The 26391-nt window shown below is 44.4% G+C and overlaps 6 protein-coding genes across 6 annotated transcripts; 2 read left to right on the top strand and 4 right to left on the bottom strand.

The window, feature by feature from the left end:
* Nucleotides 1-2348, bottom strand: LOC4335167 (UDP-glucosyltransferase UGT13248). Its single transcript, XM_015779996.3, has 2 exons — nucleotides 1166-2348; nucleotides 1-438 (listed from the first exon to the last, which is right to left on the bottom strand). Exons 1-2 carry the CDS (start codon nucleotides 2214-2216, stop codon nucleotides 101-103), a joined length of 1389 nt encoding a protein of 462 aa, XP_015635482.1. The 5' UTR covers nucleotides 2217-2348; the 3' UTR covers nucleotides 1-100.
* An 819-nt stretch (nucleotides 2349-3167) lies between these two features.
* Nucleotides 3168-6114, bottom strand: LOC136351064 (UDP-glycosyltransferase 79). Its single transcript, XM_015779995.3, has 3 exons — nucleotides 5382-6114; nucleotides 3974-4358; nucleotides 3168-3837 (listed from the first exon to the last, which is right to left on the bottom strand). Exons 1-3 carry the CDS (start codon nucleotides 6060-6062, stop codon nucleotides 3503-3505), a joined length of 1401 nt encoding a protein of 466 aa, XP_015635481.1. The 5' UTR covers nucleotides 6063-6114; the 3' UTR covers nucleotides 3168-3502.
* Nucleotides 6115-10071: 3957 nt separating this feature from the next.
* Nucleotides 10072-12702, top strand: LOC4335169 (UDP-glycosyltransferase 79-like). Its single transcript, XM_026024995.2, has 3 exons — nucleotides 10072-10796; nucleotides 10899-11283; nucleotides 12066-12702. The coding sequence occupies exons 1-3, from the start codon at nucleotides 10107-10109 to the stop codon at nucleotides 12401-12403; spliced, it is 1413 nt and encodes a 470-aa protein (XP_025880780.1). The 5' UTR covers nucleotides 10072-10106; the 3' UTR covers nucleotides 12404-12702.
* Nucleotides 12703-12920: 218 nt separating this feature from the next.
* Nucleotides 12921-15003, bottom strand: LOC107280743 (MEIOTIC F-BOX protein MOF-like). The gene is made up of 3 exons (XM_015780000.3): nucleotides 13949-15003; nucleotides 13459-13614; nucleotides 12921-13370 (listed from the first exon to the last, which is right to left on the bottom strand). The coding sequence occupies exons 1-3, from the start codon at nucleotides 14750-14752 to the stop codon at nucleotides 13158-13160; spliced, it is 1173 nt and encodes a 390-aa protein (XP_015635486.1). The 5' UTR covers nucleotides 14753-15003; the 3' UTR covers nucleotides 12921-13157.
* A 2570-nt stretch (nucleotides 15004-17573) lies between these two features.
* Nucleotides 17574-20016, top strand: LOC107280599 (uncharacterized). Its single transcript, XM_015779244.2, has 3 exons — nucleotides 17574-17823; nucleotides 18432-19387; nucleotides 19559-20016. The coding sequence occupies exons 1-3, from the start codon at nucleotides 17574-17576 to the stop codon at nucleotides 19679-19681; spliced, it is 1329 nt and encodes a 442-aa protein (XP_015634730.1). The 3' UTR covers nucleotides 19682-20016.
* Nucleotides 20017-23994: 3978 nt separating this feature from the next.
* Nucleotides 23995-24840, bottom strand: LOC107276622 (F-box/LRR-repeat protein 13). Its single transcript, XM_015779245.2, has one exon. It carries the CDS (start codon nucleotides 24838-24840, stop codon nucleotides 23995-23997), a length of 846 nt encoding a protein of 281 aa, XP_015634731.2.
* Between the last annotated feature and the right edge of the window lie 1551 nt (nucleotides 24841-26391).

The raw sequence follows: 26391 nt of genomic DNA on the forward strand, positions 1-26391 counted from the left end.
TTAAAACTAACTCCATCTTGTCGTCTGCTATTTAATTTTTTTTTACATGCTGGTGTTACAAGATCCTTACATGAAGAAACCAGATGTATACAAAGCTATACTAATTTGATAAATATTTTGCTACAAATTCAGCAATGTTCTTGTCTGAGCTCCCGCCTACTTGTGCTGCTTCCTTGGCTTTTTGCATCCACTTAGCTGCATTCCTCTTGTACTCCACTGCCCTCTTCCCATCCATCACTTTCTTGATGGATATCTCCACCTCCTCCTTCGTGACAGAGCCTTTCTCATCTAGTTGTGCCCTCACACCAATCTCCCATGCGGTTTCCACGTACTTCGCTATAGTCGGTTGGTCCGCTGACTGAGGCATCGCAACCATTGGCACCGCCGTAGCAATTGCTTCCATCGTCGAGTTCCATCCACAATGCGTCAAGAAACAACCTGCACAGAAAAAATTTGTGTGGCAGAGGTTTAATCAAATATTGCAAACATAATACAACTATTTTTAAATATATGATCCTATCAACTTTTCGATATAAGTTTAATGATTTATCTTATTTAGAAATATTGCATAAATATAAAAAAATGTAAGTTACCATTAGAGGATAAGTCATAATAAAATAAATAATACTCCCTTCGTCCATAAATATTTAATGCCGTTGACTTTTTTAAATATGTTTGACCATTCGTCTTATTAAAAAATTAAATAATTATTAACTCTTTTTCTATCGTTTGATTTATTGTTAAATATACTTTTATGTATACATATAGTTTTATATATTTCATAAAAGTTTTTGAATAACACGAGCGGTCAAACATATTTAAAAAAGTCAAATACGTCAAATATTTATGGACGGATGGAGTACTTTTACCAGTGTCTGTATATTCAAAATAGAGAAAGTATTAACTCGACCCTATTTCTAACTCATGATTTGTCGTAGGGTACCAATTAACACTGCAAGGTGTGGTACCTTTACTTATTACTCCCTCCGTTTCATATTATAAGACTTTCTAGCATTGTCGACATTTATATAGATATTAATGAATCTAAACACATATATATGAGTGTGGATAATGTTAGAAAGTTTTATAATATGAAACGGAGGAAGTACATCATTAAAAAAACATTTTTATCTTTGTAATTGACATTTTAATTAGCAATTCATACCTGTTGCCTTATGTTTCAGGACCTCAAGCTGGGGACACCAGGACACAATTAACCCCTTCTCCTTGCACTTTCCACGAAGCTCTTCAGATAACTTGTGCCCCTCGCTCGACCTCACCACCCAGAGGAATGGCTTGCCGGAATTGCAGAGGCCATTGCCGAGCTCCTCGAGCTCGGCGCCGTCGAGAGAGTAGACCGTGCCATAGGAGGCAAGAACAACCGAGCAGGGTGCCTGCTTATCCAGCCATTCCATGCACGGCGCATCACCGGTGAAGATGTCGATGCCGTGGTTCTTGTTCGCCGGCAGCCGGCCGTCGTCGAGGAAGAAGGACGGCAACGTCGGGCCGACGGTCTTGGCTCGCCATGTCGACTCCATGTGCTCGGCCTCCATCGGCTCGAGGTCGTTGAACGAGTTGACGAACACGTCGTCGGCGTCGAGCAGGTCCTCGAATTGCCGGATCGAGACGTCGAGGTATTTCGGGTACAGCTCCGGCGCCGCCACGAATGGCGGCAAGTCCGCCGTCGCGAGGTCGACGCTGAGCACCCCGCGCCGCCGGAGGTCGCCCCCGTCGTCCATCGGCAGCGGAACGCGGCCGGCCCACACCTCGCCGTAGATCGCGTCCACGGCGCACGGCTGCGACAGGAACGCGGCCGTGGGGACGCCGGCGGCGCGCGCCACGCGCGGCACCCACGCCATGTGGGGGTCGTAGACGAGCACGGTCGCGGCCCTCCCCACGCGCGCCTCGGCGTCGATGACCCGCGCCAGCGTCTCCGACCCGACGGCCTCGAGGCGGCGGCAGTACTCGACGGGGTCGGGGCAGGAGGCCATGCCGCCGGCGTCGAAGCCGTCGGAGAAGGCGGCGACGCGGAAGGGGTCGCCGGGAGGAGGGCTCGTGGAGAGCACGTAGCGGGTGGCGACGAGGGTGGGGCGGAGGCCGTGGTAGGCGAGGCGGCGGCCGAACTGGAGCATCGGGTTCATGTGGCCCTGCGCCGGCAACGGCACGAGCAGGACGTGGGCGGTGGCGCCGCCGTGTTGATCATTCATGCTCGCCATGGGTTCGAATCACTTGGTGATTTGACTTGGAGGTAGCAAGCTCGCTCGCGGCGACGATGAGCTTTATACTAGGTGTTTGAAGGGTTGAGAGGCAGAGTGGCGCGCAAGTTAATTTTGGTTGTGCTGGCGCGCTTGACGACGACAAGTTTGTAGGCGAAATGGAGACTCGCTTTGTCCAGGGACTATGACTATCACAGCCTCACAGAATGGATAGGTGTTCGCGTGGTCGAAGAGAAGTTGCTCACCGGGATTCCTGCCCTTGAAGTCCTTCTGTCAAACAAAACAATTGCTCTTAGAGGTGTGCTTGGGCCGACCAGTGGACAATCACTATCTCTATTATAAAAATTGAAAATATTTTTATCGGTTTTTTTTACGTCATCCGTGTAAGAGTCAGTTTTTAAGTTCGTTTGCTTTTGAAAATACATATCCGTATTTGAGTCGGTTTTTAAGACCGTTCACTTTTGGTAATATAGAAGGAATCATATAAGAAATTTGTTTAAAAAAAATCGCATGCTAACTTGAGACAATCGGACTCCTAACTGCAGCTCATGATTTTCTAAAAATATATATATCTAAGTGAACTCCCACAGTGAATTTCATCTTAACTAAACCATATAATAAACCACCTGGAATAGTATATTAGTATTGTTATATTAAACTGAGAATGATATTAATTTCAGTAACAGTTTTAAATAAACTGGTAGTGCTCTGGTTGATGGTTTTGTGCGATAGGGAAGATATGGAGGATTGAAGTCTCATCCTTTTTAACCATATTATTTACTTGAGTTTTTCATTGCGCTTTATTTTTTTTTTTGCTTTATATACTATAGAAACTTGTAATTAATAAGAGAGATATATTGTTGTAATGCCGAATTTTAGTAGAAAGAATTGAGAGGAGAGGATAAATAACAGTTTTTCCGGTATCAGAGGAAATTGATGCATGCACATATATATGTTCTGTAATTTGGTAAGCAAGCTATGCCCGGTACTCTCAAAGTATGTAAAGCTTACATAATTCATTTGTTATCGTGATATCTCTAAGGTAGCTTGTTGCCCTCGACGAGGACATAAGTTAACGACACTTCAATTATAAAATAAAAATTGTAAGTAGTATAAATTACCATTTTACACACACTGTAAACTTAATTTACTTCTGCTGACTCGTGGAAAACATCAGCACCTTGACCTCCATGAACTTCTCTAGGAAGAAAAACCAATTGTATTCAGAAGTCAGAACTAGAATATCTCTGATAGCTAGGTGCTTGAGATTTCAGCAATAATTTTTGTCAATTTGAATACTTCGCAGCAAATTCAGCAATATTCTTGTCAGAGCTCCCTCCTTCCTGCATTGACTCCTTAGCTTTCTTCATCAACCTTGTAGCATTCCTCCTGTAGTCCTCCTTCCTGTCACCATCCATCACCTCCCGGATGCATCTCTCTACCTCTTCCCTTTGTAAGATGCCGCTCTTGTCCAGCTGCACTCGCACGCCCATGCCCCACAAGCTCTCCACATACTTTGAAATGGTTGGTTGGTCAGCCCAATGTGGCATTGCCACAAGCGGTACGCCATTAACAATTGCCTCCAATGTCGAGTTCCATCCACAGTGCGACAAGAAACAACCTACATATAAATATTTGGTGCCAGGTAAAAAAAAACTTGCATTTAGCTATTGTTGTCTACTACTTATTCACTAGTCTTTTGTATACTTTTTGTTATCAAGATTAATATAATTTGAGTTCTTGGTTAGTTCCAATACCTGTGGCCTTGTGAGCAAGCACCTCCAGCTGGGGGCAAAAGGGAACAATTAGTCCTCTCTTCTCACACTTTTTTCGGAGTTGGACAGATAACTTGTGCTCCTCATTGGACCTGACAACCCAAAGGAATGGCTTGCCGGAGTTGCAAAGGCCATTGCCGAGCTCCTCCAGCTTGGCTACGTCGAAGGTGGAGACTGTCCCGTACGACACAAGGACGACAGAGCGAGGAGGTTGCTTGTCCAGCCATTCCATGCATGGCACGGTGCTCCTGAAGAGATTGAACCCGTATGCTGTGTTCGACCGCAGCCGGCCGTCGTCGAGGTAGAACGAAGGCAATGACGGGCCGATCGTCTTCGCGCGCCATGTCGACTCCATGTATGCTGCCTCCTGCTCATTTTAATTTCCCAAGAAAAATGTGTAACAATTTTGCAATACAATGATCATCTATGGTAATCGCTCCGTTTCATATTATAAGTTGTTTAACTTTATTCTAGTCAGATTTATTTAAGTTTGTTCGAGTTTATAGAAAAATATAAAAGTAATTTCAACACAAAACAAACATATTATCAAAATATATTTAATGTTAGAGTTAATGAAACTATTTTGATATTTTATATGTTGATAATTTTTGTACGAGCTATATCAAATTTAACAAAGTTTGACTAGAAAAAAGTCAAACGATTTATAATATGAAACTAATGGAGTATGTTTGGATGGAAGCACACTTCTTCATTTTAGGAGGATGGGAACTGATCCCTCCCGCACGGAAAACGGAGCGATCCATTAGCACGTGACTAATTAAGTACTTCATCCGTTTCATAATGTAAGAATTTCTAGCATTTGCCCATATTCATATAGATGTTAATGAATCTAGACAAATATATGTGTTATTTGTCTAGATTCAGTAACATATATATATATATATATATATATATATATATATATATATATATATATATATATATATATATATATATATATATGAATGTAGACAATATTAGAAAGTCTTACATTGTGAAACGAAGGGAGTATTAGTTAATTGTTTTTTTCAAAAATGGATTAAGATGATTTTTAAGCAACTTTCGTATCGAAACTTTTTGCAAAAACATACCATTTAACCGTCTAAAAAGCGTGCGCGCGGAAAACGAGAGGGGAGAGTTGGGAACACCTAGAAACGAACTAAACTATTCGTTGCTCTTTGTTCCCAACCCCTATCTCTCGTGTTCCACACGCACGCTTTTTAAAATGTTTTTTTAGAAAGTTTCTATACGAACGTGCTTAAAAGAACCATATTAATCCATTTGTGAAAAAATATTAGCTACTACTTAATTAATCGTGTGCTAATGGATCATTCCGTTTTTCGTGCAGAGGAAATGAGTTCCCAAGCCAGTGAAAGGAACGCAGCTATACCTTTGGCTCGAGGTCAGAGAATGAGTTGACGAGCACGTCGTCGTCGTCCTCCAGTCCGGCGAACTGCTCGATCGACTGCTCACAGAAGGCTGGTGTCAACTCTGGCGCCGCAACGAACGGCGGCACGTCGTCGGGCCCCAGCTCGACGCCAAGCACACCCCGCGCGTACAGACCTCTCGCGTCCGTCGGCGTCACCGGCAGCGCCAGCCGCCGCGCGCACACCTCCCCGTAGATGAGGTCGACGGCGCACGGCTGCGACAGGAACGCAGCGGTGGCCACGCCGGCGGCGCGCGCCACGCGGCGCGCCCACGGCAGGTGCGGGTCGTACACCAGCACGCGCGCCGGCCGCCCCGCGCGCGCCTCGGAGAGGAGGAGCTCCGCCAGCGTGCGTGCACCGTGAGCCTCCAGGGTGCGGAGGTACTCCCCGGGGTCCGGGAGCGCGGCCATGCCGCTGGCGTCGTCGAAGCCGTCGGAGATGGCGGCGACGCGGAAGGGGTCCCCCGGCGGCGGCGTGGTGGAGAGCACGTACCGCGTGGTGACGAGGGTGGGGCGGAGGCCGTGGTACGCGAGGCGGCGCCCGAACTGGAGCATCGGGTTGGTGTGGCCCTGCGCCGCCGGGAACGGCAACAGGAGCACTTGCCCGCCGTTGGCGCTCGCCGCCGGTGTGCTCATGCTCCCCATGATCTTGTTTTGTGTTGGTTTCTGGTACTGCCATGCGGCGGCTGGTGTGTGTGTTTTGCATCACAAGGATTGTTAATGGATAAATAGGAGTGCAGTGGAGTGACGGCCAAGATTGCTCTCTCCATGGTCCAAATTTGCGGTGTACACTGTTTCAGGGGGTGTCGCCGTGTCGGGAATCGGCACGGCGAACGTGGCATGAAACATGAATTGGACTTGATTTGCAAGTAAAGGGTAATGTTGCACGTGTTGTATCAACATTTTGGTTCGTTATATTTAAAGCTATAAACCACTCCTGCACTATTAAAATCAACAGCCATATTTGAGTAGCTTTTCATATGTGAATCGCAGATGGGCCTTTTTTGGGGCTCATGAGCTAAACGAAAAAGTTTAAGCCCCAACAAATAGTCAGTTTGTTCGTCGTACTTTTCTTTTAGCTATACTAAGCCAAAATTTAATCCAGGTTCGAGTAGTCCTTTCAATTTTGTGAATTACGGATAGGACTTCACCTTACCCTCGAGACTTGAAAGCCACAGAATTTCCTTAAAAAAGGGCACAAGCTTATTAACTACTACATAAAATAAAAGCAAAATAGAACTATATAAAAGCTAAAAAGGTTAGCTTAAAGAACCGATCCTCTTTATTTGGGGTTAGGCTTTTAAGACGACTTTTTGTTTTTTGTTAATAAGTTAAAGGATTTTAAGGCTTAAGTTTAATGGTAAAATCTTATCTCCATTTCACATAAGAAAAAAAAAACTAGTTCAACCCAACTTTTTGCTCAACAGTGTAAGGTTGCGTTTGGCACCTAGAGTTGGAAACCCACTCTCCTTATTTTTCGCTTATACGTTTTTCAAATTGTTAAACGGTGTGTTTTTTGAAAAAAAATTATATACGAAAGTTGCTTAAAAAATTATATTGATCCTTTTTTTAAAAAAAAAGTACGGTAGGTAATACTTAATTAATCACACGTTAATAGATCACTCCGTTTTTTATATGGAAGGGATTTTTTTCATACGGAAGGGATTAGTTTCCATCCCTTAATACCAAAGACAGCCTAGGAGTGACAGCTTTATAAAAGCCAAACAAAAAAAAATATCTGTTGGTTTTGATTTTTCAACTTATAGCCTAAAGCCTCTCAAAAAAAAACTTATAGCCTAAAGTAAGAGGGCGCCAGTAAATCGGCTTAGGCTGTTTTCGGGAGGAGGTGTTGGGAACCCCTCCTCCCCGGTACGTAAAACGGAGCACGTATTATTGCACAATTAATTATGTATTAACTTTTTTAAAAAAATAGATTAATATGATTTTTTAAAACAAACTTTCGTATATAATTTTTTTTTAAAAAAAAACACACCGTTTAGCAGTTTGAAAAACGTGCGCGTGGAAAATGAGAGAGGTGAGTTGGGAAAACTGGGATAAGAACTCAGCCTTGGGCATGTTTAGTTCGCGAAATAAAATTTTTTGGGTGTCACATCGGACGTTTGACCGGATGTCGGAAGGGGTTTTTGGACACGAATGAAAAAACTAACTTCATAACTCGCCTGGAAACCACGAGACGAATCTTTTGAGCCTAATTAATCCGCTATTTGCACATGTGGGTTACTGTAGCACTTATGACTAATCATGGACTAATTAGGCTCAAAAGATTCATCTCGCGATTTCCCCCCTAACTATGCAATTAGTTTTTTTTTCATCTACATTTAGTGCTTTGTACATGTGTCCAAAGATTAGATGTGATGTTTTTAGGGAAAACATTTTGGGAACTAAACAGGGGGACAAAGTGTGGCAACGTGATGATAAACAAATGATATAGGGATTAATTTCTACTCCCAAAAAAACTCAACTTCTATAATTTGAATTTTATCCCACTAAAACCAACTTCTATTATCCTACCTACCCTCATCACGTAAAACGAGAAGTTTTATCCCTTCAATATTTTTTACCTACATATAATTTTTACTATTTTTTAATTAAGAATATTTTAGTTATTTTTTATCGCCACTAAATCCATCTTAGAATGGAATGGATTTTTTGGTGGTACGGAGGCACATAATTACGCAGAGGTATCACATCGGCCCTAACGATTGGAGTATTAGTGAAAATCAACCAGCCTCGAGGCAGCGGCAGTGTGTTGTTTGCAGGCGAGAAAGTCAGAGCCCCTTCTCTGCTTCCTTGCTCTTTCCCCTTCTCTGCAGCCTTCTGTCCGTCATGGAGCCCATTTCCTCTCCGCTTCCTTTGGCAACACCAATACACGAACAGAGCATCACCAAGCACACAAACAGAGCAATGCTAATTAATAGCAGTAATGCTACAGATATTAATCCGAGTTCTCTAAATCCTGGGCTATTGAAAATACGGAATTGTATACAGAGAATGTCCGAGCCTATAGGTATATTTTTCAGAAGAAATCTCTATAGGTGAACTGTGAATCCAAAAATAGCACTCAATTGATCCACGTCAGCAACGAAAGCTGAACCGTCTGATGGAGAAAAAAAAGCAGGAAGCCGTAGGATTGGATCAATGAAAAATAGTAAAGCTGGATTTTTTCTGGAACTTTCCAGTGCCTGCCTCACATGTGTGAGAGCAAAGAAAATAAAAAAAAATACATAGGGAATAGAACTAGCAATAGAACTATGAAAATATAAAAGGCTTTCCAAGCAATCTACAGTCCCACTCTGCATATGACTGTAGAAAGATTTACAAAATTCAGAAAACAAAAGGCAAAACCACTACCTAATTTTGGTATAATCTGAAAATTAGTCAAAAAAAAAGTATGCATTGTACTTTTTAAGTCCCTATGATTAAGGCATAGTTCTATTTCTCAACTTCAAACTTCAACTTCCTCGTTGTCCGTTAGCAAGCTTTTCAAACTGTTAAATGATATTTTTTTGCAAAAAATTTATATATAGAAGTTATTTAAAAAAAATCAAATAAACCTAATTTTCAAGTTTATAATTATTGATACTTAATTAATCATGTGCTAATGTGATTTCTCGTTTTGCATGCGTCAAAAATATCAAAACAAAGAGATTGAACGCAACCTAAATTAGCATTGGTTACAACAATTAATTCTATAGGTTAGCACACTTGTATGTAAAAAACTGTGCATGAAAAAAGAAAAGGCTAAATTCTAAGATGATTTTCATAATAATACGTAGAGCTTTTATTTTAATTTAAAATTAAAAACTCATAACATAGCACACCAATAGAAATTAAGGGAAAGATTAGAGGGTCAAGGAAAAATAATGAACCACACTAGAGAAGATGGCACAAATAATAATTATGTAAATTTAGTTTGACATCTAAATGTAAATTTTGCAACAATTTTTTTCATTATGAATCAAAAATAAATCTAGATTTTCTTTTATCTAGACTTCGAGCTAATTTTATTCTCTAAACATTTAAAAGAATCTATGCTAAATAAAAATATATATATATTTGTTTTAGGAAATACTATAAAAAATAAAAATTTATTTATTTATTATATATTATAATAAGAAAAATATAGTCAAATATATATTTTGGAGATGGTATAATTTAAAAAATGTTAAGAATTATTTTAAAAAATTGTCTTTTCTAACACAGAAAAGAAAACACATGCCGTGTTTAGTTCTATTTCAAAATTTATTTTTAAGTATACGGACACACATTTGAAGTATTAAATGTACACCGATAACAAAATAAATTATAGATTCCGCTTGTAAACTGCGAGGTAAATCTATTAAGCCTAATTAATCCGTCATTAATAAATGTTTACTGCAGCACCACATTGTCAAATCATGACGTAATTAGGCTCAAAAGATTCGTCTCATAATTTACATACAAACTGTGCAATTGTTTTTTTTCACATTTAATACTTCATGCAAATATCAAATATTTGATGTGACGGAAAAGTTGGAAGTTTGAAGAGAACTAATCATAGCCATAATTTTGTAAAATAATTTGCTAGAAGAAAAAACCAAAAATGGTAGGATGGACTAGTCTTGGACTATGCTCCTCCATGTCCCGGCCTCCCGGGCGACACAGAGAAGAAAAAACGAAACAGCCGAGATGGAGAACGCACCGGCCACCACCACCTCCTCCACCCAAGACGGCGGCGGCGGCGCCGGCGGCCATGTCTTCCTCCTCGCTTTCCCCGAGGCGCAAGGCCACGTCAACCCGATCCTGCAGTTCGGCCGCCACCTCGCGGCGCACCACGGCTTCCTCCCCACGCTCGTCACCACCCGCCACGTTCTCTCCACCGTCCCGCCCCCTCTCGCCCCCTTCCGCGTCGCCGCCATCTCCGACGGCTTCGACTCCGGCGGCATGGCGGCCTGCGGGGACGCCAGGGAGTACACCCGGCGGCTGGCGGATGTGGGCTCGGAGACCCTGGGTGTCCTCCTCCGCTCCGAGGCCGCCGCGGGGAGGCCGCCCCGCGTGCTGGTGTACGACCCGCACCTCCCGTGGGCGGGGCGCGTGGCGCGCGGCGCTGGGGTGCCAGCCGCCGCGTTCTTCTCGCAGCCGTGCGCCGTGGACGTCATCTACGGGGAGGTCTGGGCGGGGCGCGTTGGGTTGCCCGTCGTGGACGGGGGCGCGCTCCGGGGGTTGCTGAGCGTGGAGCTCGGGCCGGAGGACGTGCCGTCGTTCGTGAAGGCGCCGGAGTCGTACCCGCCGTTCCTGGAGGCGGTGCTGGGCCAGTTCGACGGGCTGGAGGACGCCGACGACGTGCTCGTCAATTCTTTCCAAGAATTGGAGCCGAAGGTGAGTCAACCTGCTCATGCCCCTCGTCTGTTTGTTGTTTTGCCCCAGAGAGAATTGGAGAAGGTAGAAGATTTGATAGCTGCAATGTTGTTACTTAATCAGGAGGCAGATTACTTGGCATCAGCATGGCGTTTTAAGACGATTGGTCCGACCGTACCATCCTTCTACTTGGATGACGATCGCTTACAACCAAACAAGAACTATGGGTTCAACATTTCTGACAGCACTTCACCTTGCTTGGCGTGGCTAGATAATCAGCCCCCTTGCTCTGTTGTCTATGCTTCCTATGGGACTGTTGCTGATCTTGACCCAACTCAGTTAGATGAGCTGGGCAATGGATTTTGCAATTCCGGTAAACCGTTCCTTTGGGTCGTGAGGTCCTGTGATGAACACAAGCTATCAGAAGAACTCCGTGACAAGTGCAAGGAGAGGGGCCTAATCGTTTCTTGGTGTCCCCAGCTTGAGGTCTTATCTCACAAAGCCACAGGTATGGGACAAAAAGTCATGTTTTATTCACAAAAATACGCAACTGTTAGCAACTATCTTTAATCTGGTTAAATGTTACTCGTGGCCCCATTTATTTTTTATTCAAATGTGGAAATGTAATATATTCAACTCAGATTTTGAGTCAAATCGGTAATAATGCTGTTAATTTCAGTTCATTCACTAAACTACTAGTTCAAGTATTTCATGAGACAGAATTAATGTCAGAAGGCTACGATTACAGATATATGGTGAGAATAGAAGACTGAAAGTTCTAGATATTGGAATAAATATGAACCATATATCTCTCAAAATTACATAAGCTGCAGAGACAGTTAAAAGTAGTTGTCAGAGAAAGACAGAAGCACGAATACACTAGTTGTAACTGATGCATAGATACTGATCAGTTTGATTGGAGTGTTTCTTCACTTAAATCTGTAAACCCCTACAACCATTCACCCCCCCCCCCTCTGGTTGGCTTAGTTCTTGCTGTTCGATCCTACAAAATCTAATGGCAGCTATAGAATTCTACAAGGACATACTGTCCCTAATTATTTACACATGGCATACTGAGTCATTTTCATAAGATCTGTATTTTGGATCCCACAAACCTAGCTCAAGTTACTGCCTTCAACCAAATTATCCAATGGGTAACCTATCTTGTCAATCCAACTCTTGGGCGATAAGATGTGTGTATCATGTCAATTCTATCGGAAGTATCTGCAGTAAACAGTTTCAAATAATTAAGCTGCAGGTAGAAACTGATTATTCTTCATTAATCAACAGGCTGTTTCTTAACTCACTGTGGATGGAACTCAACAACAGAAGCAATTGTTACTGGCGTTCCACTGTTAGCGATGCCTCAGTGGACAGACCAACCAACTACAGCGAAGTACATTGAAAGTGCATGGGGAAATGGTGTACGCGTACATCGGGACAAGGAAGGCATGGTGAGAAAAGAAGAGGTGGAGAGATGCATCAGAGAGGTTCTAGAGAGTGAGAGGAAGGCAGAGTACAGGAAAAATGCTAATAGGTGGATGAAGAAAGCTAAGGAAGCCATGAAGAAAGGAGGGAGCTCGAATAAGAATATTGCTGAGTTTGCCTCGAAGTACGCTTCATATTGACATGGAATAGTTTTCATCCAGCTACCAAGGTATTTTATTTAGATCTCTGGTTATGATTACAATAATGGAGGGAGAAAGTTTAGTTCTCCTATGGAATAGTTTTCATCCAGCTACCAAGGTATTTTATTTAGATCTCTGGTTATGATTACAATAATGGAGGGAGAAAGTTTAGTTCTCCTATGTTATTACAATAATGGAGGGAGAAAGTTTAGTTCTCCTATTATAGTTTGCTCAACGATATTTGGACAAGAAAATCAATTACTTTGTCTTCCCCAATTTATAATAAATGACTTTCAACACAAGCAGTGTCACAAAACATTATCCTCACAACAGATTATTCCAAGAGCATCATGAAGATGTTTATTTGCATTTCTAGGATAAAAACTTGACAAATTGGCACTTATCATTTTGAAAGGAATCAATAGATTGGAATGACAGAACAGAAAATGAAGCTAATCCTTGCACCTGTAGTATGGTAACAGTGTCAACTGTCAATTGATCAATAGGGAGGAGCATCATCAAATAATCAAATGGCTGTTTTACTTAAATTTCTCAACTTGAAACTATAAAAGAGTGATTTTACGAATCTCACTGGAATCAGTTAATACTAGCATACATTGGAGGTAATGCCCTTAATCACACCAGTCTGGCATTAGTCATATATATGGTTTTAGTTACTATTTGTAAAAATACACACAGTATAGTACAAAATGACATAAGAATCAGGCATATGATAACACCATATGCAAAAGACTCAAATCTTGGTGATTATGATAGTATGGTCCTCAAGTTTTCTCCAATTGCGCAACAAAAGTTCAATAAGGTCACTGACACCGTCATCTTCATATGTCATCTTCATTATCTTCGAGATCTCAGACTTGGAAGTTATCAGACTTCTGCGCTTGGAATGAATCTGGTTCCTGTTTGCCCTGGGTGTTCTTTTCCTCTTTCTCGAATGACCTGAAATCTATTGGGGCATCACACAGGATCACTCTAGGATGATAAATCAAGAAAGCAGAGTAACAAAACAAACTGAAAGAAAGTATAAGTAGTACCTCGCAGTTCTGCAATATAACTTTCTTGAGGTTAGGAGTGTTCTGCAGAAAACTCAGCAATATATGTAAATTTTGACCCAGATCACATTCATATATGTTCAATGTAGTGAGCTCGTGAAATGTTTGAAAGTTCGCAGATTCACCATATTTCAACTCCTGAAATAAATTGGAGCTGAATTGAGTATCACATGATCATATATAGGATCCTCATAATAGGACCATACACAGTTGGTAAGGCATTATATATAGTGTAATGATTATTGTTAGATAGAAGAAATTTATAATAGCAATATGAAAAAGCAGACAGGTTCAACAAAGTATAGCATAAAAAGGTGCTTTTGTGGTAGATCAAGTTATCTAGGATTGAAAGGAGTGCAGTAGATAGAAACTAGCTTGGAAAAAGTGGTTCTCCTACAATTTCTGTAAAAGTAATCTGAATGTCGAAGCGAATAAGTAATGTTCATGTGTCAAGATGGGTTATACTACATACCACTGGCTGAAACCACGACACATTAAGTTCCCTCACGTTGATTAGACTGCCTATTAAAGTGGATGTCGTCTTGTCAAAGTCGGATCCGAAACGTGTTCCACTAATCGATGCTTCAACGAGGGAATCCATTCGACAAACCAATGCATCAGTATGGTGCCCACTTCTGCAGTCAACAATGGCCAAACTCTTGATCGTGCTGGAGACGATCTCCTTCAGATCCTCGAAGATGCAAGCCTTGAGCTCCATGGCTTCCAAGACGGGGCACCATGAGCGGATGCACTCGCCGAAGCCGCCGTCCAAAACCACGCCGGAAAGATGCAATCTCTTGAGGCGGCTAGCCGAGGAGGTGCCGAGGAGAGGCAGCTTGAACGCGACGGCGGCGACTCCGACGGCGATCTCCAGCGCGGCGGGCCGGTACCGGAAGCCGCGGAGGATCCATCTCTCCATCTGCCGCCCGTGATGCTGCTGAGTAGCCGTGATGCGCTGGAAGTTTGGGAGATGGAGGCGGAACCTGTCCAGGAACGGCGCGTTGTGGGCGAAGAGCAGGCTGGTGGTGAAGTTCTCCAGCCTCTCCCACCTCTCGGTGATGGTGGCGCCGCCGCCGCCGCCGGCCGTGGCCGGCCGGTACTCGTCGCCGTCGATGTTGAGGCACGGCATGGACAGCCACAGCCCGCGCCACCGCCGCGACAGCACGCACGTCCGCACGGCCTGCCGCGCCGAGAGGAAGGACATGACCGTGTGGAGGAGGCAGTCCGGCAGCGCGCTCAGGCGGTCGCCGTCGTCGTCGGCGTACGGCTGCTTCATCGCCGGCGTTCGTTCGTTGGGGTCGTATTCTCCTCTCTGTTTGTTTCTTTCTTTCTTTCCAGAGATGCAGGCGCGCGCGCGTTGCCACCGCTAGATCGCGGAAGAAGACGGTAGGGTTTGGACTTTGGACCCGTGGAACGCACGGTGGCCGATCAGATGAGAGTTTCCGGCTTGCTCGGGAACTCGAGGGAAGGGGATTGGGAGTTTACACGAGGAAATTGATGATAAAATTAAGATGGGAATTTGATTTTTAATCATAATATCTTGTTTGGCAGAGGCGATGGAAATTGATAGGGAGTTTAGTTGGAGACTAGATCAGTAATAAAAACGGATGGGTGAGATTTGCTTAGACAAAGTAAAGGAGGAATTCCCTCCCAATTAACTGCCCCTACCCAGGTATTGAAAAGGAGGGAGTTCCTTCCTCAATTCTCTATCCTCATCCCACCAAAATTTCCATGTCTCCCAACCAAACAAAACACTTAGTAGCCTCAATCCCTCTTGAAAACTCTCTCCAACCAAACGGGCTGTTCTTGGCCTCCGCAGTTTTTGCACGGTATGGAGAACTGAGTCAATGCAAATCCAGAGCAAAAATAACCCGGTGTCCCACTTATGACATCATTATCACAGCTAAAAATTTTTGTTTATGGACAATTAAATTTCTAATGTTATACTCCTTCCCTACTATGGTATAACAACAGATTTATAGTATTAGAATGTGTCTTATGTTGTACTAGGTTGTTTTATTTTGAGACGAAGGTAGTATGTATGAAGCAATTTTATGTTTAACAATTTGTAGTACTGTTAAAAGTAAAGTTGTCTTACTTTCCTCCCCTTCTCCACGGCAGGCAACGCGCTCCTACACGTAGCATTTATAGGTAACTACCAAATATTTTATCCCTAATCTTCTTATAGTCATTGCTACTTATAGCCCGTTACAACGTAGGACATGCTACTAAGTTTTGTGAACAATCGAACCTAGCTTATATCAAAGCCATGCCATAAAAACAAAATCAAGGATGGCCTAAATGTAACTCAAACACGATATGTTCGATGTAAGGATTGAGATTTCTGTTTACGATCAAATTTGGTACTACTGATATTGACAAATTCAAATGCAAAATTGATCTGACCGGACCCCTGGAGGTCTATCCGGATCCCTAATTTTAAGTGTGATGATGGATGGGGGATGTCAAACAAACCTGGGGTAAAGTTGAGGGACGACAGGTGAACTTTATTCCTAGAAAATTGGGCCTACTTATGGCTGAATCTAACTAATGGACCGGACCAAATGCAGTGGGGCGGAACAGGAATTCCGATGTCATCACTCTCGTTTATCCAACCCACAATGGATGATAATGTAACCACCCAGGACACTTCATGTCGGATAAACAAACAATTTTGCTATATATTTGTATACATTTGGGCATACAATTGGTAAAAAACAATTCAAAAGTGACATACCAACAAGCTGCACGCGAATACAACTCAAACAATTTAATGTCTTGTGAGGATGATTGTGCTGTTCTCAAGTTCTGTCGAATTGCACAGTAAAAGTTCAATCACATCTTTGATATTGTCGTTTTTATATGCGATCTTGATAAGCTTAAAAGTACTGAAACGCCAAAACTGTCACGTTTTCGTGCTCGGGAGAAATCAGGGTCCTATTTGCCCTTGCCATTATTTTCCTCTTTCTCGAATTATTTGGAATCTGTGAGAGCATCACACACGAACACCGTGAGAAGATAAACCAAGTAGCCAACAAAATGGAGAGTAACAAGACAAACAGAAATAAGAGAAAACTAGTACCTTGCAGTTCTGCAATATTGCTTTCTCCATATGAGGAGCATTCTCCAGAAAACTCAACAATATATCTAGATTTTTGTCCAGATCACATGCATCGAAGCACAAGGTAGTCAGTTTGTGAAACGTCGGAACATTTGTAGAGTTGTCAGAATGCTTCTCCTGTAATAAAATTGGAGAACAATTGAGTATGACATTATGAAGTAGGTCTCAAAAAGTATAGTATATCAGTAAAAGGATATTATCCAAGAAATATGAAAAAATAAATATATTTTGGGACATAAGAAAAAAAATATAATGGCAATATAAAAAACTACACAAGAGAAAACAAAAGCTGGAAGCTTAGTGATATGATAGATAGAGCTACTCTCTCCGTTTCAGTTTATAAATCGTTTAAACTTTGATCAAGTTTACAGGTCATACTTCTACTCTTGAAAGGAAAGACGAGTTAGGATGCTCTCGCGACAGGTTAGGCGACTAGACGCACCCGCGCCGGCGGCCTCTTCGGTTCCGGCGGCCACCTCCGGTGAGCTCCCTCTCTCTCTCCTTCTCCCCTTTCTCCCCCACATCCACATCATGACCAGATCCTTTAAGTCCAGACACTCACCCCCGCCATCGTCGTCATCGCTCATCCCTGTCCCTGTCGCCCTCCCTGTTTTTCTCCTCTCCCTCAGATCCACCAGCGTCCTTAGCTTCCCCAACCCTAGAGCTTTTCCCCCCGGGTCAGACCACGTCTCCAGTGCTCCCTAGGCCGGCGACTGCACCTTGGGCTGTCTCCTCTCCAGGGGATTCGGTTCAAGATTTGGTTGAGGTCAGCACAGGCAAGGTTCTCAATGCAGATCTGCTCAATCCCGGGTCCGGCGCTGCTGCTGCGCTCGCTCTGTCCCTTCAAGGTCATGGTTCGCCGAAAGCAGGTGCTCAGGGATTTAAGCGCCTTTACTCTGAGGTGCTCTCCGCTCCTCTTCGTCCTCCAGCTGCTAGTACCTCCCTCTTAACTTCGTTGCAGCCACCATCCTCCCCTATGAAGCCTACAAGCTCGCCTGCTGCAGCTGTAAAGGATTTCAAGATCCTCAAGAGTGGGCGAAGAGTTGAGTTGTCTTCTCAAAATCTTTCAGCTTCCAGGCAAGGTACAGGAGGCATTCAAGTGAATTCAGATTCTTGGAAAGAGGTCAGAGGGAAGCACTGGTGGAGAAAATCCTCTGCATTCAATCCTCCCAACAACAAAGAGTATCTGCAGTCAAGGAGGGCGCGCTTCCTGCAGCATATGGAAGGTAAATGCTTCTGGTGTCTGAGCACAGAGCATCAAGTGTTTGATTGTAGAGATCCTCTTCGCTGTTGGCGATGTTTGAATTTCGGTCATCGAGCTTCCAGCTGTAGCAAGAAAGCTGACTATAAATCCCCTTCGGTTCCCCATGGGCTATCCACTGCAGCTTTCCCCCCTTTGGCTCCACTTCGCTTCCCTCCCCGCTCCATCCCCACTCCCTCCAATCCTCTCGCCATGGATGATCTAACCGCTCGTCCTCTTCTTGATTCCGTTGTGATGTCTGCCACTGGTGAAATTGAGAGGAACAGAGAGCGCTTCTCAGCCCGTTCTCTTGTGGCTTGGCAAGTGGGGGCGAATGAAGGAAAGGTTGAGCTCAACACTTTTGCAGACGATGTCCGCTCAGCTTTTCGCATCAGGTGCGCTGACATTCAGTTCACCAAGTTTCACCCGGAAGACTTCTTCATCACTTGTTCAAATCAGAGTGACCACGATGCAATTCTTCGTTAGCCCAGGCTCTCTACTGCCTCTGGCAGAGTGTACCTCTTTCGTCCCTGGGACGAGAGCCTGCATGGTACCGAGGCACGGTTTTGCTACCGCGCTCGCATCTGCATTGAGGGCATCCCAATGGCCGCACTGAAGAAGCCGCGACCAAGATAATCGGGCGCAAGTGCTCGGTTCAATATGTTGAAGAATACTCCCGCCGGCGCAACTACAGCTGCACCTATGATCTTTGGATTTGGACTGATGAGCCCAGGGCAATCCCTCGTGGTGGCACTTTCGCCATCACTTCTGCTGATGAGGAAGGTCTGTCCACGGACATTCCTCTGCCGGACTTGGAGCCGCTTCGCAACCCGCCGCCGTCAGACACAAAGAAGGGGTGGACCTACAATGTCCTCGTTCATGTGGATACTCTTGAAGACCTCCTCACTCGCAAAGCCCATGCCTATAAGTGGGAGTATGATGTCCAAGATGACGGTACTCGATATAGAGAGTATCCTCTGCCTTGTAGAGCTGAGCCTGATCCTTCAAGAGGGCCGACTGATGATGACGACGACAAAGACAGAGACAAGCCAAGTAGGTCCCATCACAGGAGTCGCTCCCTGTGGGATCGGCTTGGGCGCCGATCCTCAAGCTGCAGCAGAGAGCCAGAGAGAGATGACGGCCGGCGTCAGGGCAATGAAGACAGGGGGCGCCCGCGCAACCGGGAACGCTCGGGTCCTCGTAGCAGAAGCGGTCGGTCTAGGGAGCCAAGTGAGGGGCAGGGAGATGTCCTTTCCGTTCTGGAGAGTCATCTTGACCCAATGTTGCATGAGGCGTCCGTGCAGCATTCCATCTACTCACCAGACAATGCTCCTCCCCGTGTGGCTTCTCCTGTTTTTGTACTTTCTTCTTTTGCAGAACAGGGGACTCCGCATACCAATGGGGTGGCGACGGATGTGCAGACTCAAGCCGGGCTGGTGGCGAGGCAGGGCAACAGGGTGGAAGAGTTCATCTCTGCTCTCTCGACTCCTCTTCAGCAGCCGCTGCTACCTGCTCCCGACGTCAATGCTCGTTGTCCAAGCTATGCTAAGGTGACAATTCCTGCCATCTCCTCGGCGCAACGCCACAGTAAGCGCCTCCTTCGCAAGAAGCGGGCGGGAGCAAAACTTGAAACTCTTGCTCAAGAAATCCTGTCAAATAAGTTTTGCATTTTGGATGATCATGCTTCCTTTGATGATAACATCAAAAAGATTTATTTGCAGCGCTACAGGAAGCCTCTCTCTCCATCCTCCTTGAAGACAATCGCTGAGCTCGTGGAGAAGGGGGGATGCAAGACCATCCGTCTGAAGGCTGCAAAGAAGAAGGTGGCGGTCGCGCCCCTGTGAGCAGAACGCCTCAGGATGAAGATGGGCTGCACAACACCCATGAAGAGCCTTTTGTGCTTGACCTACTTCTGCCTGTTGCTTGCTGTGTTAAAGCAGAGTTGTAGCGTCACCTTTTGCCTGTGTTTCTTCCAGTTTGGCTGGTTGTGTTTCGGCAAAAGCTTTGTTCCTTTCCTCATCAACCAAAGATGTAGTTGCAGCAGCTCATGTTTCAATGTCACAAGACAATGTCTACCTGTTTAATTGGAATGTTAGGGGCCTGAATTCAAAGGCGAAGCAAGACGCCGTGAAAATTATTTTGCAATAATATGGTGCTACTATTGTTTGTCTCCAAGAAACTAAGATTGCCTCTTTAAATGATCGTGTTGTTCTCAGCAGTTTGGGCCAAAATTTTGTGCGGCAATGTGTGGCCCTTCCGGCGGACGGCACCAAGGGTGGTCTGTTGCTAGCTTGCAATGAAAATTTCTTTTCTCCTTCTGATGTTATCCTTGGACAATACTCTCTGTCTGCAACTGTGACCATGCGAGAAGAGGGGCTACAGTGGTCAATCACAGTTGTGTATGGGCCTCAACTAGAAGCTGACAAAGTGGTTTTTCTCTCAGAGATAGAGAGCCTGCAGCCCTCCATGAAATCTGAATGGCTGATCATCGGTGATTTTAATCTCATCTATAAAGCCTCTGACAAAAACAACGATCGCCTAAATAGACGAATGATGCAGCGCTTTCGTGGTCTGCTAGACAAAATTCAGGTTAAGGAGCTTCAACTCCCTGGTCGTCGTTTTACTTGGGCAGGGGAAGGTGCAAACCCAACTTAAACCAAGATCGACCGTGCTTTTGTCACAACTGACTGGGATTTAATGTTTGAGGGTTCCAATTTGTATCCTTTGTCTTCAGCATGTTCAGATCATGCGCCTCTCCTTCTGGTAGGAAATGAGAAATGATCGAAATTCCCAAGCTTCAGATTTGAATCTTTTTGGCTCAAAATTCCTGGGTTCTTGGAAGCAGTGCAAGACTCATGGCAACGGCCGATCCTTGCCACTAATTGCCTAGCTATTTTCCGCATCAAACTTCGACGTCTCGCTCGAGATTTAAAGGGATGGAGTCGGAGCCAAGTGGGTGACATTAAGTTACAACTTGCGGTTGCATCTGAAGTGGTCTTTCAGCTGGACGTAGCTCAGGAAACTAGGACCTTGTCAGACGATGAGCGCCTCCTGGTGTCTAACCTCAAAAATAGGATTCTGGCTTTATCAGTTCTAAACAAAATCCAGATCAGACAACGCTCTAGGCAGACCTGGATCAAAGAGGGAGATGTTAATTCAAAATTTTTTCACATCAAGGCCAATTCCAGAAGAAGAAAAAATTTTATTCAATCCTTGCACACGCCATCTGGGATTGCAATTTCAGCACAAGACAAAGAAGAGGAACTGCTGCGTTTCTTCAAGGAAAGAATTGGAACTCGTTTTCAAAGAACGTCAGGGATTAACTGGAACATGATGGATTTGCTCTCCCTGGACCTTGGCGATTTAGAATAAGACATCACAGAAGAAGAACTGAAGAAAACTGTTTTCTCAATGCCACCCGAGAAGGCTCCGGGGCCGGATGGGTTCATTGGTGCTTTTTTCAAATCAGCGTGGGAGATCATTAAAGAAGATTTGTTATCGGCAGTAAGATCGTTTTTTGATCTTAACACTTTGCGGCTAAAGGAACTAAACTCAGCCTTCATTTGTCTCCTTCCCAAAAAAGAAGATGCTTTGGGAGCTGAACAGTATCGACCGATAAGCCTAATCCATAGTTTCTCTAAGATAATTTCCAAAATTTTGGCAAACAGGCTAGCGCCAAGACTGTGTGAGCTTGTCTCCCCCAACCAGAGTGCCTTCGTTCGAAAAAGGGCTATCCATGATAATTTCGTCTTCGTAAAAAACATGGTACAATATTTACATAGAACGAAGAAAACGAGTCTGTTTATCAAAATTGACATCGCCAAAGCTTTTGACACGGTTTGTTGGCCCTACCTTCTTGATGTGCTTCATCAGTTTGGATTTGGAACTCGTTGGCTAAACTGGATTTCCAATTTACTTGCAACCTCTTCCTCCCAAGTGCTTCTCAATGGATCTCCGGGGCAATCAATAAACCATGTCCGAGGCCTTAGACAAGGGGATCCGCTCTCGCCGATGTTGTTCATCCTAGCAATGGAACCTTTTCATCGAATTCTTAAGGCGGCTGAAAATGCATCACTTCTCTCTCCAATGGGTGGGAGTTTTGACAGATTCAGGTGCTCCCTGTATGCAGACGACGTGGCAGTTTTTGTGAAGCCTCACGCTTCAGACTTATCGGTGCTTATGAGACTCCTAACTTTCTTTGCGCAAACCTCTGGCCTTCACACAAACATCAGTAAGACAGAGATCTACCCGATCAGATGTGAAAACATCAACCTCGTATCTCTTCTTGCAAATTTCCCTGGAATGGTAAAGCAATTCCCTTGTCGCTACCTTGGCCTGCCACTCCATATCCGAAAGCTAAGGAAAATCGACTTCCTACCGCTAATCGAAAAAATTGGCTTGCGAATTCCTGGCTGGAAAGGGAGGTTCTTTACTTCAGCCGGAAGGAAAACGCTGGTCCAATCGGTCCTAAGCTCTATGCCAATTCATCACTTCACCGCATTGCAAGTGCCCAAATGGGTGATAAAAAGAATTGATCGCTTTAGGAGATCTTTTCTTTGGAAAGGAGAAGACCCTGACAAAACCAACCCAGGCAGCAGTTTAGTTAATTGGCAGACGGTGTGTAAGCCAAAAGTTTTGGGTGGTTTGGGCATCCTGGATTTAGAGAGGTTTTCGCGAGCCTTTCGTCTTCGTTGGCTTTGGCTCGGTTGGAAGGATGAAAACAAACCATGGGCTGGCATGAGCGTTCCCTGTGATGATACAGATAAAAGGTTGTTTCAGGCAGCAACGACAATTGAGCTAGGTAATGGCGCAAAAACAAGCTTTTGGCATGACAATTGGCTACAAAACAGCAGCCCAAAAGACATTGCACCACTGTGTTTCAAGTTGGCAAAAAGAAAGCAAAAAAGCGTCCATCAAGAGCTCCATAACAATAACTGGCTGATCTCTTTCAGGCAAATAACATCAGTAGAAGAAATCCACGAACTTGTTCACTTTGGGAGCATGCTTCAGGGAGTCCTGCTTACCCCGCGTCTTGATGACATCTCTTGGAACTGGAATGAATCCAAAGTTTACACAAGTAAGAGTGCTTATCTTTTCCAATATCAAGGATCTTTTGTTTCCTTAGATTTCTCTTCGCTCTGGAAGGCGCCGGCTGAGCCGAAACTTAAATTTTTTGGCTGGCTAGTCCTCCACCAGAAAACTCTTATGGCTCAAAACTTGTTGAGAAGACACTGGCCGTGCAATTGGATTTGTAGTTTATGCACAAGCGCCTTTGAAGACACTAATCATCTGTTTAGCGAATGCCCCTTCTTCAAGGAAGTTTCGTCTCTAGTTACTTCCTGGCAACATTTACCTACAAACAATGTTGGCCTCTCTGTTGGAACCTCTGATTGGTGGGCCCAAATCGATTGCGTGGGATCGAAGGAGCAAAAGAAGGCGATGAGAGGAGCTCTGCTTACCACTTAGTGGAATGTTTGGTTAGAAAGAAACAGGAGAATTTTCAACAACATTTCAATCTTAGAGAGAGCAGTGGCATATATAGTAAAACAAGATCTTGATCTCCGTTGCTCGGCTTTTAGGCTTCCATAGTTTCTTTTGTTTCGTGCTGTGTATTGTTGTACCGTTTTCTTTTAATTTTCTGGACTGAACTGGTTTTGTACTGTTTTTTCTTCCTTCTAATTAAATTCCGGCAGATCTCCTGCCGTTGTTCTCCTCAGAAAAAAAAACTTTGATCAAAGTCAAAATTGATTCAAGTTAATAGAAAAAATAGTAATATTTTTAACTCAAGACAAATATATTATGAAAATATATTCAATTATAGATTTAATGGAACTAATTTAGTGTCATAAATATTACTATATTTATCTACAAACTTAATCAACTTGAAATGGAGGGAGTAACAGTGAGGCTCCAGACAAATTGAAGCGCAGCCGAAAGGAATTTAATACACAGAAGGAAACTTGGGTGCATATGTCAATTCAGAGATTAGTAATTAATTAGGAGTAGTACATTTCCATCTAAATCTTGAAGCGAACAAGTAATATTATTCAAGCATCAAGAGGGGTTACGCATACCGATAGCTGAATGCAGGACAAATTAAGCTTTGTCACGTTGAGTAGACTCCCAAGCAAACTGGACATGGATTCTAATTCGACTTCTACAAGTTGCATACATTGTTTCCAAAGTTGGTCGTGGACGAAAACATTTTACAGATCGACGCATCAACGAGGAAACCCATTCGATCAACCAAAAACACGCTGAAATCATGTATCGAAAACTTGAGCCGAAGGGAGGTAAGCTTTGGCGCCGTGACACACAATGCATCATCAGGCACCTGCAGACCACGTCGGGAGCAGCCATCAATGGCCAAACTCCTGAGCGCATTGCCAGTGATCTCGTCGAACTCGAAGATGCAGGAGTTGAGCTCCATGGCTTCCAAGACCGGGCACCACGAACGGATGGTGTAGCCGAAGCCGCGGTCCAGAACAAGGCGAGAGAGACGCAATGATTTCAGTCGGTGGGAGAAGACGACGGCGCCGAGGATTGGAAGCTTGAGGTCATAACCAACGCCGATGGTGATCTCGAGCTCGACGGGTCGGTAGAACCGGACGCCGCGGTTGATCCATCGCTCGATCTGTCGCACGTCGGGCTGTGAGTGTGATTTGATGTCGCGTTGCTGTACACCTCCCCTGACGTGCCATGAGCTGGGTAGACGAAGCCGGAACCTGTCGAGGAACGGGGCGTCGTGGTTGAGGAGCAGGTTGGTTGCGAAGCTCTCGAACTTGTCCCACCTCACGCTGCCGGTGGTCGACGACGTGAACTCGTCGCCGACGATGTCGAGGCATGGCATGGAGCGCCACAGGTCGCGCCACCGCCGCGACAGCGCGCATGTCTGCACGGCGTGTCGCGCCGGGAGCAACGACATGATTGCGTGGAGGAGGCAGTCGGGTAGCGCGCTCAGGCGGTCGCCGCCATCCTCGCCGGCGTGCGGCTGGCTTGTCATTGTCGTCGCCTCGCCGGCGTATTTGTTTCTTCCTTTCTCGTCGCGGAGATGCAGAATTTGCAGACTACGCGCGTTACCGGCCGGCTAGCTTGGCGCCTTAATTAAGATCGCCAAAAGACGCTAGTGTGCTTCGGCCTTTCTCGGCGCGAAACCGTGAGACCGAGTCGGATTTGCGTCGCCCGGCCCAGGTATCGCAGGCCCAATTCATGTCCGAATTTGTTTGGGCTGTGACTCTGGGACACGTCCTACGATCGTGAGAGCGCCCTGAAATACACCTTGTCGAAACTAGATTTCGGCAATAATGAAAGGGGGTGGCTATCAAGCTAGGAAAGTGTATGGGTTTGAAGACAAAGGATTTATACAGGTTCAGGCCTTCTTATAAAAGAAGTAATACCCTACTCCTGTCCGGGGATGAATCCGACGAGTGTATTATTGATTGTATGATTTGGAGAAAATCCAACCTCTGCCACTAGAGGCACCCGGACCCCCCTTATATATGGGGAAGAGTCCGTTTTACAAAAGATAATCTATATCCCTAACGGAATATGCAAATACAGATGAAATATAGTCGTAACCGACTAAGTCTCAGGGTGTTTCCTTGATACACAAGTTAAGAAACAAACCCGAGATACAAATAAGATATTCTATCTACATTAGGTATCCTGTACCTAGTCCAAATACCGTCGCCGTGTAGATATGGGATATCCATAATCTCCACAGTAGCCCCCGAGACCTTTGCAGTCATCCATCGTAGCCATCTCAAAAATAATCCGAGTGCTTCAAACTTTTCATGCCAAGGCCCGCCGAGTAGCGAAGACGAAGACTGTAAAGGGCGAAAAGGTAAAGAATATGGTGCATCGAATAGATGCACCTAATTAGGTGTAGCCCCCAACTATGTGATTAGTTAACAAACTAAACATATAGTTGAGAACAAAATAATAGCACAACCATGCATCATATGACAAAAGCATATGCGGCGCCTAAAGAGGCATTCTAGCCGACTGCTTTTTAGCCACAACAAAAGAAATCCGAGTGGTTAACACTCTAAAAGGTTCACGAATGAACACACTTGACAGGCATCCGAATAAAAACTCTAAAGATTACCCACCAGGTATTATAAAAATTATGGTAATGAATAAGTCTAACAGCCTAGGCTATGACTATTTACCATAATGAAAATAGGTATATAACATACCAAGGAAGTGACTATGATAAAAACAAGTCATTCCAAATTAACCCAGACAGCTTTTGTAGCCTAATAAAGCTAACAAAAAGCAGTATAACACCTTTCTGTCGGGCACCTTTTAATTTGCATTGCAATAATTCCAAAGAATTATATGACCGCATAAAAAGGATTTTATCAGCATTGGGCTGAACACTATTGTGCGCATAATATTGCCAAAGCAAAATATGCCTAAGTCCCTAAGGAACACAATGGGCCACGCTGTTAAAAGTATTGGGCTGAAGTACTGTTCAGGCCTAGGCCCATTTGCACCTCCGATACCCTTAACAAGAAATCCCGAGATCCAAGCGACGCTTCGTCTTCCCCGC

Source organism: Oryza sativa, chromosome 4 (assembly GCF_034140825.1).
Source record: "Oryza sativa Japonica Group chromosome 4, ASM3414082v1".
NCBI classification, from domain to species: domain Eukaryota; kingdom Viridiplantae; phylum Streptophyta; class Magnoliopsida; order Poales; family Poaceae; genus Oryza; species Oryza sativa.